Source organism: Dipodomys spectabilis, unplaced genomic scaffold (genome assembly GCF_019054845.1).
Source record: "Dipodomys spectabilis isolate Male_0828 unplaced genomic scaffold, ASM1905484v1 ptg000106l, whole genome shotgun sequence".
Taxonomy (NCBI): Eukaryota; Metazoa; Chordata; class Mammalia; order Rodentia; family Heteromyidae; genus Dipodomys; species Dipodomys spectabilis.
Window position 1 is genome coordinate 595,920 of NW_024870783.1, and position 15,447 is coordinate 611,366.

Here is a 15,447-nt window from a genome sequence, read left to right on the forward strand (position 1 = left end):
TGGGGCATCAGTACAAACATCCTGCATGTATTCTTCCTTCCTTCAGGTGAAGTAGAGACTGAAATCTCTGAGACAAATAAACAGAGACTAGTTAAATAACTGGAGACATTTGGAGATTTTATGTCAATTTAAGATAATCAAATTTATGTGTGTAGATGTATATATACACATATATCATTACAAGTAGTTACATAAATTGGTCTCACCTCAGTATGTCAATTTATAAATACACATTATTTTAATCCTTTCACCATTCCATTACTCTCCAGAGGAAACTTTAAGAAATCCTTTGATTAATTTGATGTACAAATACATTGTGGAAGAATGACAAGATATTTAGTGAATTTAAAAAACTGTTATCTTGAATTCACACTTTCAAGTGCAATCATTTCTCCCATTAGGTTAAAAGATCATTAGGGTACTTACTACATGTAAGAAAAAATTTTATTTTCCTTGTCAATTCTATACCCTCTATCTTAAGATGAAGATCCTGGCAAATAGAGGTGCTAGCATCCCTAAGAGATAACTTGGTAACTATGGTATGCCTCTTCATCTAGCTCAACTCTGTGCTTTTATTGGTCAACTGTTTTGAGAATCAGTGCTGCTGATGCTTGACACTGTGTCTTTCTTTAGACTAGATGAGGGAGGAATGGAGGACCCAGGCACAATGTCTACTCCTTTCCTAGAGTCTCTCCTGGACATAAATCTGCATATCATTGGGCCTCTGATGCTGTTTTAGGGTGGTGGGGTGATGTGCACCCTGTTTTTCCCTCAATTTCAGATATTATCAGTATAGTCCTTCTTTCCATGCTAAAGGCATCATGGATTTTATTGGTTGTCACCAAATATAGAACACATCTGCTGCTACTTTTCTCAGAAGAGCAAGCCTTACCTCCCCTTGACTCTTCTCACACTGTTGCCCCAACCTGGCTATTTGCATACTGCTCCCTAAGGAGGACCTTCCTTTCTAAGTCTGAGATAAAGGCTCAGAACAGAACTTGCCTTGAACTGTCAAAACTCATTTCACTCCTAAAAATGAAGTCCTTGTCTCAGCTCCTGTGGCTGTTAATGCTCTGGATCCCTGGTAACAGCAAAGGGGGATGAGAAATGAGAGTGGGGTGGCAGGGTGAGACCTGAGATTCCAGTTGTGCCCTATCCATGCGTTAGATGTGCAGGTCTTGTTATTCCTGATTGGGTAAGTGAGGATTAGTTCTGCAGAAGGAGTGAAAACCTGTGTTTGGTGAGAATAATGTATTACGCTTAGAGACCTATTTATGCTTAAAATTATCTCTATTTTTTCACTTTAACGAGCATGGAAGATAGATGCCTTTTCCTTCTTAATTAAATCATTTAAGAGCATTTCTAATCAAATACCCCATTTCTCTCTCTCCCCTCACACATAATCTATATTAGTTCATTATAAAAACAAATTTCTTGTCATAAGCTCTGAATAAAGAGTTTTGTTTATCTCACAATTTTAGATACACAATGTCTTTATATTATAAGCCAAACAATGTGGTATTAATAATAGGTAATGCAATAAATTGAAAATAAAAATCATGTCTCTCTATGTTTGTGTATAACCTTGCACTTCTATCTTATTCTAATTTCAGGATCAAGTCGAGATGTTGTGATGACCCAGACTCCACTCTCCCTGCCTGTTACCCTAGGAGAGCCAGTCTCCATCTCCTGCATGTCTAGTCAGAACTTTCTTTTTTTTTTTTTTTTTGTCGGTCGTGGGCTTGAACTCTGGGCCTGGGCGTTGTCCCTCAGCTCTTCAGCTCAAGGCAAGCGCTCTACCACTTGAGCTACAGCGCCACTTCCGGTTTTCTGGTGGTTTATTGGAGATTGGAGTCTCACGGTCTCTCCTGCCCGCGCTGGCTTTGAACCGCGATCCTCAGATCTCAGCCTCCTGAGTAGCTAGGATTACAGGCGTGAGCTACCAGTGCCCGGCTCTAGTCAGAACTTTCTATATAGCCATGGAAACACATATTTGAAATGGTTCCTGCAGAAGTGAGGGCAGTCTCCACAACTCCTGATCTGGGAGTTCCAACAGAGAATCTGGGATCTCAGAAAGATTCAGTGGCAGTGGGTCAGGCACAGATTGCACAATGAAAATCAGCAGTGTGGAGGCTGAGGATGTTGGGGTGTATTACTGCTGTCAAGTTACACATGATCCTCCCACAGTGATACATCCCTGAACTAGAACCTCTCCTCTGGCTGGGTGAGCAGCCCTCATGTGTTACTGGTCTCGGAAGCAGCAGAGAAGATTATCTGAATGACCTGAGGAGGAAGCCATTGTGATCAATGTGACTGGGTGGGCATGAAGAGCACATGATAATTGGATGACTTGGAAACTACAAAGAGCAGGAGAAAATCATGAAAGGATAGAGATCAGGAGACTTTAGGTTAACAATGAGATATCTATGTAAAAAATATATTTGTCTCTTAGGTAGTACTATAGACAAACAGTGATATATCTTCTATGAATTTATTCCCTTCATAAGGAAACTTATAAAATTTCCATGTTATGTTTTCTGTTCAGAAGCTGGAATCCCAGTTGTACTTTGTCTAGCATCTTCTCTGTTTGTCCCCAAACCCTGCATAAATAGCAAGGCCTTCACAGAGTTCTCTCACTGGTTCCTGTTTGAATCAAACTTTGGCTGATACTGGATTCTGCACACTGGTCTCTGGCCTTGTGTGTTCTGGGGCTCTGGCTCTGCTTGTGTGGAGTGTGATGAAGTCCTGTAACAGTGTCCATAGGTCACAGAATTCTGAGACTGAACCCTTGTTCAATGGGCATAGAATTAAGATCCATTCCTGGTCAGCCAGTATGATTTTTTTCTTCAAAATTATTGTATAGGGGTATCTTTCAAATTTAAATCCGTTTATCTCTGTGTCTAGATTCTATTGACAGTGTTATGGGATCTCAAGCTTTGTGTCTCTTTTAGTGTCTCTAAGACAGAATATCCCCATCACTTGATGGGCAGAAACAATCCTGGAAGAGTCTGAATTTTTCTCACTTCCTATGTCAACCTGGAGGCAATACATCCCCCAAGTGGGTTCAGAGCTGTGGGATAGACCATTGATTTTCAAGTACCAGCATGGTTGTTCTAGTAATAAGGCTTGTGATCATGATCCCGAACTGGGCTGTCAGCCCATCAAGGTAACTGTGAGGGGATCAGACACATCCATCCAGGTGACCAGGCAGAGGCAGGCAGGCACAGGAGAAAGAATTATTATAAGGTTTATTAGAAGAGCCGTGTTTCTGCCAAGAGGGAACACATGGCCTCCATCATCACTCTGATAGCAGGCGGGTCAGAAGTAGGAAGTGAGGAAGATGGGAGTTCAGGTGGGTCTGGGTGGAGAGAGGGAGGGCCAGCTGTATGGAGGGAACTCCAGGATGGAAGGGGGACCCAGGCCTGAGTGGAGCTGAGGACCAAAGGTGAGCATAATACTAACAGTAACTACATAGAAGTATATTAAAACTAAAATTTTAATCCTTCAGGGACTATAGGTACATTCCCAATGCTGATGAGGGAGGTGCTGAGTCAATTTGGTTTCCTTGTCATTTGTGATGAGTTTCTTTCCTGTGTAAAGAAAAGCTCTGCAGCATCTTCTGTGAGAAAACAAAGCGAGATTGCAATATTGTGTCAGAATGCAAATGTGGATTGGGAGAGAAACAGCTCCTGTGTCCACAAAGCAGACAAATCCTCATGTGAACAACATGGGAATATAGTCAACACAAGCATTGCTGTAAGCCACGAGGCCAGGCCTCTGGCTACTGTATACAGGGCTGTGAGCCCCCTGTGGCTAGAGTGACAGGAATAGCTGTCTTCTTTGTAGGTCATAGCCTGAAAGTTGAGCCACAGGCATGAGGGACCCTCCAGAGGCTCTATCAGCAGTGGCATTATTGAAACTGCTAGGAGTTTGTTGCTTGAGGATTCCCAATAGTTTATAATTCAGTATTCCAGAATGTAACATTTTCTGCTTCTTACTTAATATTTGAAACCAAAATAATAACTAGTCTACCAGATACTATCAACAAAGTTTCTTTGTTGTTGCTAATTATCATATTTTGACACTAGATTTGTTAGAGGAAGCCAATATGAACAACCTTCCAGGCCTTCACACTGAAGTCAAACAAGAACAGGGGAGAGACTAATTCCTCTACCTGCACAGTCACATGGTACAAATAGAGGAAAAAGGACAAGTTTCCTTCAGCAAATCAGATTTTTGTTCTTCAGAGAAATTCATGTTTTCTACTTATTCATGTTGTTCAGTTTTCTGTTGAAAACTAGCAGAGACTTGGTCTCTCTGGGTGTAGCTTATTCCTCTCTGTTTATTTCACACTCTTGGATTTGTGTTTATTCACCCCTTGATGGGTTAACAATAGGGTGGTGATATGGAAAGTGTAAAGAGCATGGGGTAGGACTTAGTTGGAGGAAATACATCACTTGTGGGCATGTCCTTGTGGCTATATCTTGCCCTTACCACTTCCTATGTTTTTTTTTGTTTTTTCAATTGGATTGTAATGTGCTCTGAGTTGAGTAGCCTCTGCTAGATGGTTCCACCACCTGATCTTGGGCCTCACCACAGGCCAAGGAAGTCAAGGATGGTGAACTGAAATCTCTTCCTTAACTTTTGTTGTCCCTGTCATGTACTTGATTTTATACATGTTATGGGGAAAAGAGTCCACCACTCAGAGACAGCCTCTTGTAAAAAGATGACTTAATTGGGGAACTGGATAGCTGACCAGCCAGGGATGCAGCAGAGACTCCGGAGCTTAAACTGCCACCCCAAATGGCCCGCAAGCTGGGGTTTTTAAAGGCAAAATCCATGTGGTCATGTCTGGCCACACACAGGTGGCCAAGGAGATTGTAGCACACACAAAAAGATTGCATATTTATGTCAGTGGCCAATGGGGTTACAGTCTGTCTCATAGTATCTGTTTGAACTAACCTATCATTCTGCTTTGAATTGGCACACAAATTTGGGGGTCCCCACCAAAAGCATGCAGATATTCTCACTCATGGGGGCAGAGATAAGGCTGCTCATTCCTGGAAGAGCAAAGGTGGCTGGGCTGCTTTACTGTTGATAACCAAACAGGGCTGCAAATCTTGTCTGGGCTATTGAGATCCTGTCTGGGCTATTGATAACCAAAAAGGGCTACACATCACACAACCTGATCACAACAATCACAAGAGCTTTCCAAACAGTTTCCACATTTCCTGGGGTCCCGACAAACAGCATATTTCCTGACCCTGGGGGCTTGTGAGAAACCGTATTTTGATTCTCAGGGGTTGGGGGGAACTCCTGACATATTAAAAATGGAGTTAGTTTTGGCTTACCGCAACAACACACACAACATTTATGAACACACCCATACCTACTGCATAACAATCTGTACTTTAAGCAGGTAACAAGGATCCATACAAGGTTTTAGAAACTAGGCTGTAGGACCAGTCTATTTTTGCTAAGAAGATCTTCACTTGACATAATTATTTAGACACATACACAAATATATATCAATTATATTATCCCAGGCCTCAAAATAATAATGATATTTAGAAATTTGAGGATATATGAAGATTAAATATTATTCAAAATATTGCATAAAAGCCCCTAAAATGTGAGAAGTAAAGAAGTGGATTCTAGTTGAGGCCAATTGTTATTAAAAGCTATCTCAAAAGAAACCTAGGCATTTGGGTAATCTCCTATAGTTATGGTTACCAAGGAAGTACAGATAGGTGGAACATGGCCTTGTCTGTATCTCCTAAATAAAACTAAAACAAGAAAGTTCTAATGATCTTTTATGATGATTCTCTTGGTTGGATTGCTTGGAGATAAAAAATATACTTCTGGACCTGGCTGTGAGAGATTCGCTGGAGAGAATTGACTAAGAGAAAGACTCAGCAGATTATACACAGACCCTTCCAAAAGGCTGATGTCTCATAAAATAAAAAGGGAAGAAAGATGAAGCCACTAAGTAGAACATTTCCTCTGTTTCTTGGGTGCCATGTTGTGAGCTTCACCAAACTCTTCCCACATGGTAGAATAGAATTTATGATCTAAGTATTGCAATCAAGTACCCTGCCCTTTATATTGCTTTTACTGAGGTCTTAGCCACAACAAGGGAAAGCTAAGTAACACATCTTCATATCTTAGGCCCTAACTTACTTTCTGACCAATGATGGAAGATGAATTAGGCACCAGCACTGAATTGAGAGAAATGGCTATTATTTGTGGTGGTAATAATATGTTGAGGTAGTTTTTTAAAGTCAGTGTTTAAATGTGGGAATGTATGTATTAGTGAAGCAAAGTCATTAAACATGAATCACTCCATGAACTCATGGATTGGATTTATCCTCAGGAGTGTGAGATGTGGATGTAAACAGCACAAGAGAGCTGCAGGCCAGGAGGTGGATTCTGAGCCCTCATGACTGGGTGCTGTAATCTCAGAGCAGGAGGAAAGGGACAGCTCTTCTCTGCAAGAGATGACTGAATAGAGAATCCCAGTAGCCAGGGTTCAACCTACTGGCTCCATCTTCAACTCCACTCTTGGAAAGGGTTCCAGAACTTCTGCCTTAAGACTTCTCCATAGTTTGTGAACAAATCCATATCTTGAGATAAATCATCTTGTGCTGAGTACACTTGACAACTGTGACTAAGAACAGTGACAAATCCACAAGGAGAGCAACAGGCTCCTTTCAAACTAATTAGAATACTTTCCTAGCAACGAAAGTCCAGGAAGCCAACATTAGCTACCTTGCAAGCCAACAGTACTCAAGCCACACAAACAGAAGGTGAGCCATTGGTTCTCGCCACCTGTACCATGTCATGCAACAAATAGTGATAAATTTTTCATCAGCACTTCAGTCCTCCACATGCAGTCAGTGATTCATACTTAGTAAATTACCAGGGTTTGGCATGGAGAGATTTGGGGATCTCTGTGCAGCTTTTGCCTCTTGTTTCTCTGTCTTCACCTGTGTGGACTTACTAGCTCTTATTCTTCAACTTATCACTGGCAAACCAGTGAGACACACACACACACACACACACACACACACACACACACACATTCAGATACAGACAGATACAAACACAAAATTACAATATTATCTGAATTTAATCCATAGAAAAGTTAAAAAGGACATCTCAAAATGTAATTTATAACTCTTCCTGAAAAAAGAAACCTGGGGTTCTTTTAGCTTAGCATCATCTTAGATGGTCATATGTACATAGTTTTTGAGCTTTTCTGCTTTTCTGATAACATTAGCCTCAATGTATACTAATTATTGCAAATGAAGGAAACCTGAATCCTAAGATATGGACACAAGAGGCCTTTCTTTGTTGTTATTTTTAATGTACTATGTGATCTTTTTTGTTTCATTTCTATGTTCTTCCCCCTATGGTGTATTTCCTGTTTTCAATGTACTGATTTAGATACCCTGAATTTTGTATAGAATCTTGTATATACATTTTTCTAATTTGGGGAGGGGAAAGGGAATAACAAAATGCTGAAATAAGACACAGGATGACCCATTGCAACGATGATACCCACAAGACTCTATATTGGAAATGAACCTTACAACTTGGTGGGGAGGTGTGAGGGAGGTAGGGGAGGGAAGGGATACTAGGAGAACAACAAAGGAGGGAGTAAGAATGCTTGACAAGAAATGTTCTCATTACCTTACTCATATAAATGTAATCGTTTGGACAGCATCTTTACAATAAATTAAAATTAAAAATTCATTAATAAAAAACAAAAAAAGAATCGGAGAAAAACAAATCGTTTAAATAGGGATAGAGGTGGACCCATTGCAACAATGAGATGTACAAGTCGTTATGTTGAAAGCGAACTTTACAACTTTGGTGTGGGGGGGGGGGTACAGGGGAGCCTGGAGGATTGAGGAGCAGGGAAGGAGGAAGGGGAGCCTCGGGGGGAGGATAGGAAGGGATGGGAAGGGGAAACGAAGGAGGAGGATACAATGCTTGATAAGAAATGTATTCATTATCTTGCCCATGTAATTGTAACCCTTCGGTACAATATTTTCACAATAAAAAAAAAGAAAAGAAAAATAAAGAAAAAAAATGTAAAAAAAACCCCACAAAAGAATCCTGCTTTTAAAACATGTAATATTAGAATAATACCACTAGATGGTAGTGAAACCACACAATATATATTAAAAGAGCTCTCTAGTGGTCTGGGAAGGTGGCTCAGTGGTAGAGTGCTTGCCTTGCATGCTTGAGGCCCTGGGTTCAATTCCTCAGCACCATATAAGCAAAAAGAAAGAAGCCCGAAGTGCTGCTGTGGCTCAAGTGGTACAGAGCTAGCCTTGAGCTGAAGAGCTGAGGGACAGTGCCCAGGCCCAAAGGAAAAAAAAAAGAGCTCTGTAGTTTACTAATCTAGGGAAACCACAGAGTGAGTGTTTTATCATCAACAAAGAGTCTCCAGACTTGGGTATTTGACTAGGACCAGGGATTCTCAGAAGGAGCTGTCAGCAGGCTGAATTGTGGGGGAAAGTCTTCTGCTTTTGGAATTTAGAGACTGGAAGCTTGGCTTTGCCTCCATTTCCTGCCTCATTTATCAGCAAAGGACATCTTTTAAGGATTGATTCATGTCCCCTGAGATATGTGTCCTTGGAGAAGTCTGTAACAGTGAGTGAGGTGATGTGAGGTCCCTGAGACTGTAGCAAGTCCTGTAGTGCTAGTGTCTTGAGGAGATGTGGCCCTGGATGGCTCTGTCTTTGTCTCTGTCACAGGCATCAAAGTCGTTGTGAGGACATTACAAGAAAGTGAACATTCAGAAAGAGAGTCAAAAACAGATGACACCCTAGAATTCCTGGCTTCCAGAACTTTGATTTTAAAACTGTTCCATAAATTTGTCTACCAGCGCAAGATATCTGTGTTCTCCATGGCAGTGCAGGGAAACTAAGTCACCAAACCAGCTCTTCCTGAGCAGGATCAGCCTTAGGAATTGACATATAGTTTGGACATGTAGTTGCAGACTTGCTTCTCTTCTTCCTGCTGCTGCAACCATGGTGAGGAAGCAGGACTCAGGTTCCATTCTCAGTGAGCTTGAATTCAAGAATGTTCCCAGCAGTTGAAAGTGTAATCCTGCTAAGTTTTTGGATCAGAATCAGAAAAACCTCAACTAAACTGGATGCATTACTAGTATTGTTTGTAGATGTACATACACTTTTTCTTCTGTAAGTGACTGAGAAGATCCTTTTTATCCTAATGTTCTTTTCTCTACTTGGCCCTCAACACAGTCTCCTGACTTGTGAATGACATATCTACACACTCTGCAGGGTCAGGGTTGTGCCATTACTTTGGATTCCCATTGCAAAGAGAAGTCTATCTAGGTAAAATAAAAAAGAAGTATATGTATGTATACATTTGTGAATTTCATTTATTTACATTTATTATAATAGTTTTCATTGTAGAGATGATGCATTTCCTTGGTTTTGCTAATATAGTCTTATTTTTGACAGAGTAATTTCAAAATTTCAGTTTTCCCCATTTATTATGATGTTAACAATAGTTTTGCCACCTATATCTTTTATTGGTCTGAGTAATTTTTTTCTATCCCTAGTCACTTGAGAGATTTTTATCAATCACTTTTCTCCAATCCATAGCAACATTTAAACTTATTATCTTTTTATATTTTCTGGTGCTTTTCTGTATCCAATTTGCCAGGAACAATGACCACGACTGAGCCTCTACTACTGCACCACACCTGAGAAGAGCAGACTATCACCTGATATGTAGTTGAGGGCAAATGGCCAGCAGGACTGATCAGGAAATTCACAATGACTCAATCCTGAGAATGAAACTCTCCCATGCCCAGTTGTGTGGCAAGGGACTGTGGTTCCTGAAGCTATACTTTGTCCTTTCTTGAGAGTTATTAATTCAAATCCCAGTGTTCTACAAGGCTTAGGTATCTTCAAGAGTCCAGTGCACCTGGCTCATGACTGAAAACCTACCTACACAGAAGGTTGAGATCTGCTGATCCCAGTTCAAAGCCAGCCCAGGAAAGGATAGTGCAAGAGACTCTTTCCTCCAGTTAACCAACAAAAGGACAGAAATGGAGATGTGGCTCAGGTGGAAGAGTGCTGACCTTGAGTACAAAAGCTCAGGGCAATGGACCAAACCCTGAGTTGAAGTCCCAAGATACACACACAAACACACACACATACACACACACACACACACACACACGCACACACACACACACACACACACACAAAGTATAAAAATACACAAAACATAGTCTTATATGAGTCTTCTTATAGTTGCACATCCTTTGGGGGGGGAAATCAAAGGGTAAGATTTCAGTATTTCTTTTGAGCTATATCAATAACTCATATACAGGATTGAAGTTACAACCTATTGGGAAATTACCTGTGTTATTCATCTGCCCTAACATGTGATGGATATTTGATTTCAGTTTGGAACTTTCTTCCAGTTTTGTGTCTCAAAGAGTTTGCTCATTCTCTTTGCACAAGCAAGCAGCAAAGGAATAAAAGAAATAATTTGCAAATAACATACTTACAAGATGATTTCTTTGTTGCTTTGTATGTCCCTTCAACACAGTATAACCCCTGTTTTTACTGTATTTGATGTTGATATAATTTGGGGAGGGGAAGGGAAAAACAAATTGTTCAAATAGGGATACAGGTGGACCCATTGCAAGAATGAGATGTACAAGACATTATGTCCAACAATGAACCTTACAACTTTGATGCTGGGGTGGGTAGGTGGGGTTGGGGGGGATGGGGAGAAAAGGGGTGGGAAATGGGAAGGGATCTGAAGGGGAAACAAAGGAGGAGGCAACAATGCTTGATAAGAAATGTACTCATTAACATGATAATGTAATTGTAATCCTCTGTACGGTATTTTCACAATAAAAAAGCTTATTTAAAAAAACAATATATATCACATATATGGTATATATGTACACATTAGAGGGAAACTAAGAGGAGGACAAAGGAACAAAGAGAAATAGGGGAAAACATACAACAGTGGGACCTATCAACTACATTGGACATTGATCAAAACCAACTAAGCAACTCAATGGAAGCAATGGTAGGGAGGGAATGAGCAGAGAAGAGAGAACAGCTGACACTAAACAAAAGGAAAGAAATGTATATATCATCCCACGTGGAAGAAATTACTGTATTTTCAAAGCTCATAGAATTCACAGACTTTATAAACCATGATAAAGGTAATTTACCCCATGAAGTTAGAATGTTTGTGACTGTAAGTATCACAATCTTTTGAAATTTGTGAAATTTATGTAATCACTTAATCACAATAAAAATTACTATTAAAATTTTAATAGAAGAAATTTTTGTGTAACCTATAAGAAAATTTCACAAACAGTGGCCAATAGCAACAGAAATGTATATTCTTCAGGCTCTGGATGGTGTATGTGGAATACGAATTCCTCTGTACAACTCTGAACCAGCATTCAGTTTCTTAGTAGATCGTGATGAAGCTTAAGAGAAGACTTAATCTCGAGTGTTTGTTATACTGAGACATGAAATTAGCTCTTGCTGGGTCCTGCTATGAGGTGAGGAGTCCTGGCTATGGCTGCCCACATGGAATGCAAGTAGGACAAGGAGGGTCTAATACAGAGTTAATAACTTTTCCAGGAGCATACTCTGTAGAAAGATTTAAAAAATAGATGTTGCAATAGTCTGACTAAGTAACTGAAAGTAACGGGTTCTTGTACATTCTGTCTTATAGAAGAGAGAGAGAAATATTAAGAATGCTGCTGTTAGTCTGGTGAAGAGTTATGCTGAAGTGTTATCCCATATTTACTGATTGTGAAAATGACTATGTAAAATTCAGTTTTTTCTGCCATTTTTCCCTTTCATTTAGAAATGGTTAGTTTACCCTTTGTAAGAAGAATTTTATCCTCTGGGTTACTTTGTTTTGACACAAGTGATCATAAGGAACTCAATTTATTAGGCCCTTTATAAAGAACCTTATTTTGTTTATCACTTGTAGGGATTGAACTCAGGACCAGGGCGCTGATCCTGAGATCTTTTGCCCAAGGCTAACACTCTATCCCTTTCAGCCACAGCACCACATCCAATTTCTTAATGACTAATTGGAGATAAGAGTCACAAGGGGAATTTTCAGCCTGGACTGGCTTTGAACCATATCCTCAGAACACAGCCTCTGGAGTAGCTAGGATTACAGACATGAGCCACCAGTGTCTGGCTTATGAAGAACATCTCTAACAGTTTTTGATAACTTGCTAATCAAAAGTTAACCTTGTTTCAGTGATGTCAGATTAACTGAAGTAGGAATTTGATTTTCTTACCTAGTTCAAACCACAGTGGTACTGGGTAGAACTCTTTTATTTCATTTTATTTGTCTGGTCGTGGGGCCTGAACTCTTGGCCTGGGCGCTGTCCTTCAGCTCTTCAGCTCAAGGCTAGCACTCTACCACTTGAGCCACAGTGCCATTTCTGGCTTTTTTTTCTGCTTATGTGGTACTGAGGAATCAAACCCAGGCTTCATGCATGCAAGGCAATATTCTGCCACTGAGCCACCTTCCCAGCCCTGGATAGAATTCTTGAGAAATGATGGCAGTTGAAGTCTGTGCACAGTATCTTTCTCTAGAATAACCAGAAGAGGGCCAATCAAATTGACCCTTCACCAACACTCTCCTGGACACATATTTCAATTGAATTGGGCCTCTAGTGTTGTAAGCTGGCAGGGTCAAGTACACCACATCCTCCCTGCAGATCCAGGCATCAGGGGAGAGGGGTCCTTCTACACACTGCTGGAGCCAGCCTGGTATTTGTGGGTCTTTCCACCAAACACAGAAGAAATTTAAGTCACTTTCTTCACCAGAGAGATGCCCTTGCCCTCTTCTTTGTTCTTCTCACACTGCTGCACCCACCTGCTGATTTGCATAGTGCTCTCCAAGGAGAACTTTCCAGACCTAGTTTGACATCAAGGCTCATCTTGACCTTGACTTCACTGATTAAACCTCCTCGATTCCCAGCTAAAATAAGGCTCTGTTCTTGGGCTCTGGGTCTCCTAATGCTCTGGATCACTGGTAAGGGCAAAGGGAGATAAGGATGGAAAAGGGGGCTGAGGGTGAGCCCTCAGGGCCACTGCTTCTTGTTTGTATTCTGTTCATGGGTTAGATGCACAGAACTTGTCCTCTAGAATGAGGCAGGTGAAGTTACTTAATTGAGAGTGATGAACATTCTAGATGGAACCAGTTCCTGAGCTTTGGTGACAACTATGACAACTTTGCAGTGGGTAGTATACATGAGATCTAGAACCTCATTTATTATTTTGATATTTGTATATGTTTTGAAATATTGAATGCTTTTAGGATAGTAGGAAACCCATTGAAAGGATTTGGAATTAATACATAACCACAGAAAAAAATTACATACCACATATATAACCTTATACTTTTCATTTATTTTAATTTCAGGATCCAGTAGTGATATTATCATGACTCAGACTCCACTCTCCTTGCCTGTCACCATGGGAGAGACCGTCTCCCTCTCCTGAAGTTCTAGTGAGAGCCTCAAAAATTTCGCTGGAGATAGCCTTCTATCTTGGTACTTGCAGAAGCCTGGCCAGTCTCCAAAACTGCTGATCTATGGGGCTTCCAACCTAGCATCTGGAGTGCCAGATAGATTCAGTGGCAGTGGGTCAGGCACAGATTTCACACTGGAAATCAGCAATGTGGAGGCTGAGGATAATGGGATTTATTACTGCTTGCAAAGTAGATATACTCCTCCCACAGTGATACAGTCCTTAACAAAAACATCTCTGTAGGGCTTGGCCCAGCTGTCCTATTTCAAAGCCTGTCTGGGGAGCAGCATAGCAAATTCTCTGAACTGAAGCAGTAGTTTGAGTTTGGAGGACTTGTCAGAAGATATCATACCAGTGTAGGAGGCATCACCATGTGATCCTCTGACCTCAGAGATGGAAGAGATAGTATGCTTTTTTTTTTTTCAGGTAAGGGGTAGGTTTATTCAGTAGACCTGCTGTGACCAGGCAAGGTTGGAACTCCACGTGGCTGGGAAAGCCTGTGAAAGTGTGAGAGCTGGGAAAGAGAGGAAAGAGAAAGAAAAGAGCTAGAAAAGAGCAGAGAGGGTGCTAGAAAAGAGCTAGAAAAGAGCAGAGAGATCAAATAGTAGGATGCTTTTCTTGATCCTCTTACCTGACCCAAGTATGGCTCAGGTGTTTCTCCAGTCCTTGCCTCTGTTCAGGAGTCTGATTACGGAATTCAGAAATGTTACCTTCGTTCTGTAAATGACTATTTAAATCCCATAATGAAACAACTGAACAGGAACTCATGGAAGGAAAAGTAGTTCTGTCAGATCTGCTTCTAGAAATGGTGCTGTGTAGTGAGAGTTGGCAGCTTACTACCCAGAATATTCAATGTTGGAGCAATTTTCAGAATTGTTTCAGTATGACACTAGAAAACATTTTTCTGTTAGTCAAAATTTCATCTCCTAACCAAGTATCTAGCAAGGAGCCTTTAAATCTTAGACTGAATTGAAAAATAGAGTTGATTGTATTAAATTTATACCAATATTTTTCACGAAGTTACATATCAAGAGATGGAAAACATCTAGAACACAAAAAAGATCAATGAAAAGAAAAAACATGGAAGATGAATACCTTAAGATGTTTAGTTTAAGAACTGTGTGTCTTGGCTGGGAAGGTGGCTCAGTGGTACAGCGCTTACCTTACATGCCTGAGGCCCTGGGTTCGATTCCTCAGCACCACATAAGCAAAAAGAAAAAAGCCAGAAGTGGCTCTGTGGCTCAAGTGGCAGAGCGCTAGCCTTGAGCTGAAGAGCTGAGGGACAGCGCCTAGGCCAATCATTCAGGCCCCACCACCAGACCCCCCCCGCCCAAAAAAAAAAAAAAATATATGAACTGTGTCCATATATTTGTTTTTTTTTTCTTTTGGGAATTTCTCTATAATACTGGTGTCCTTAGCATCTCTGACAGCAAGTCAAAAATGCAGAGTTAAATCTGATAAATGACACTGAAGATTTTATTAAGGAACATATTTCCAAGGGTCAGTGAAATGTGCAAAAATTACAAGTACTAGGTCTTGAGCTTAGGGCCTGGAAGCTGTTCTTTAGCTTTTTCATTGATGGTCTACTACTAGAGCCACAGATCCACTCCTTTCAGACTTTTGCTGATCAGTTGGACATAAGAGTCTCCTGGATTTTGCTGCCCACACTAGATTCAAACCATTAGCCTTAGATCTTAGCTTCCTGAATAGCTAGGATTATAGATGTGAGCCATCAGCAGTGGGATCTAACCTTATTTTGAATTATCAAGCCTCTTCACTTCCCCTCATAAAGTGAGATTCTCTGCTCAGCTCTCAGGACTGCTGATGCTCTGCATCCATGTAAGAACAAAGGGAGATGAGGAAGGACAGG

General features: G+C 40.7%; 1 gene segment (V, D, J or C); it reads left to right on the plus strand.

Moving 5' to 3' along the window:
- Positions 1-1,027: 1,027 nt before the first annotated feature.
- The window catches only part of LOC122114115, a 109,813-nt gene continuing 95,393 nt past the window's right edge, over positions 1,028-15,447 (plus strand). Inside the window, 1 exon segment of the V gene segment in view lies at positions 1,028-1,084. Within this exon segment, the coding sequence occupies positions 1,036-1,084 (49 nt within the window).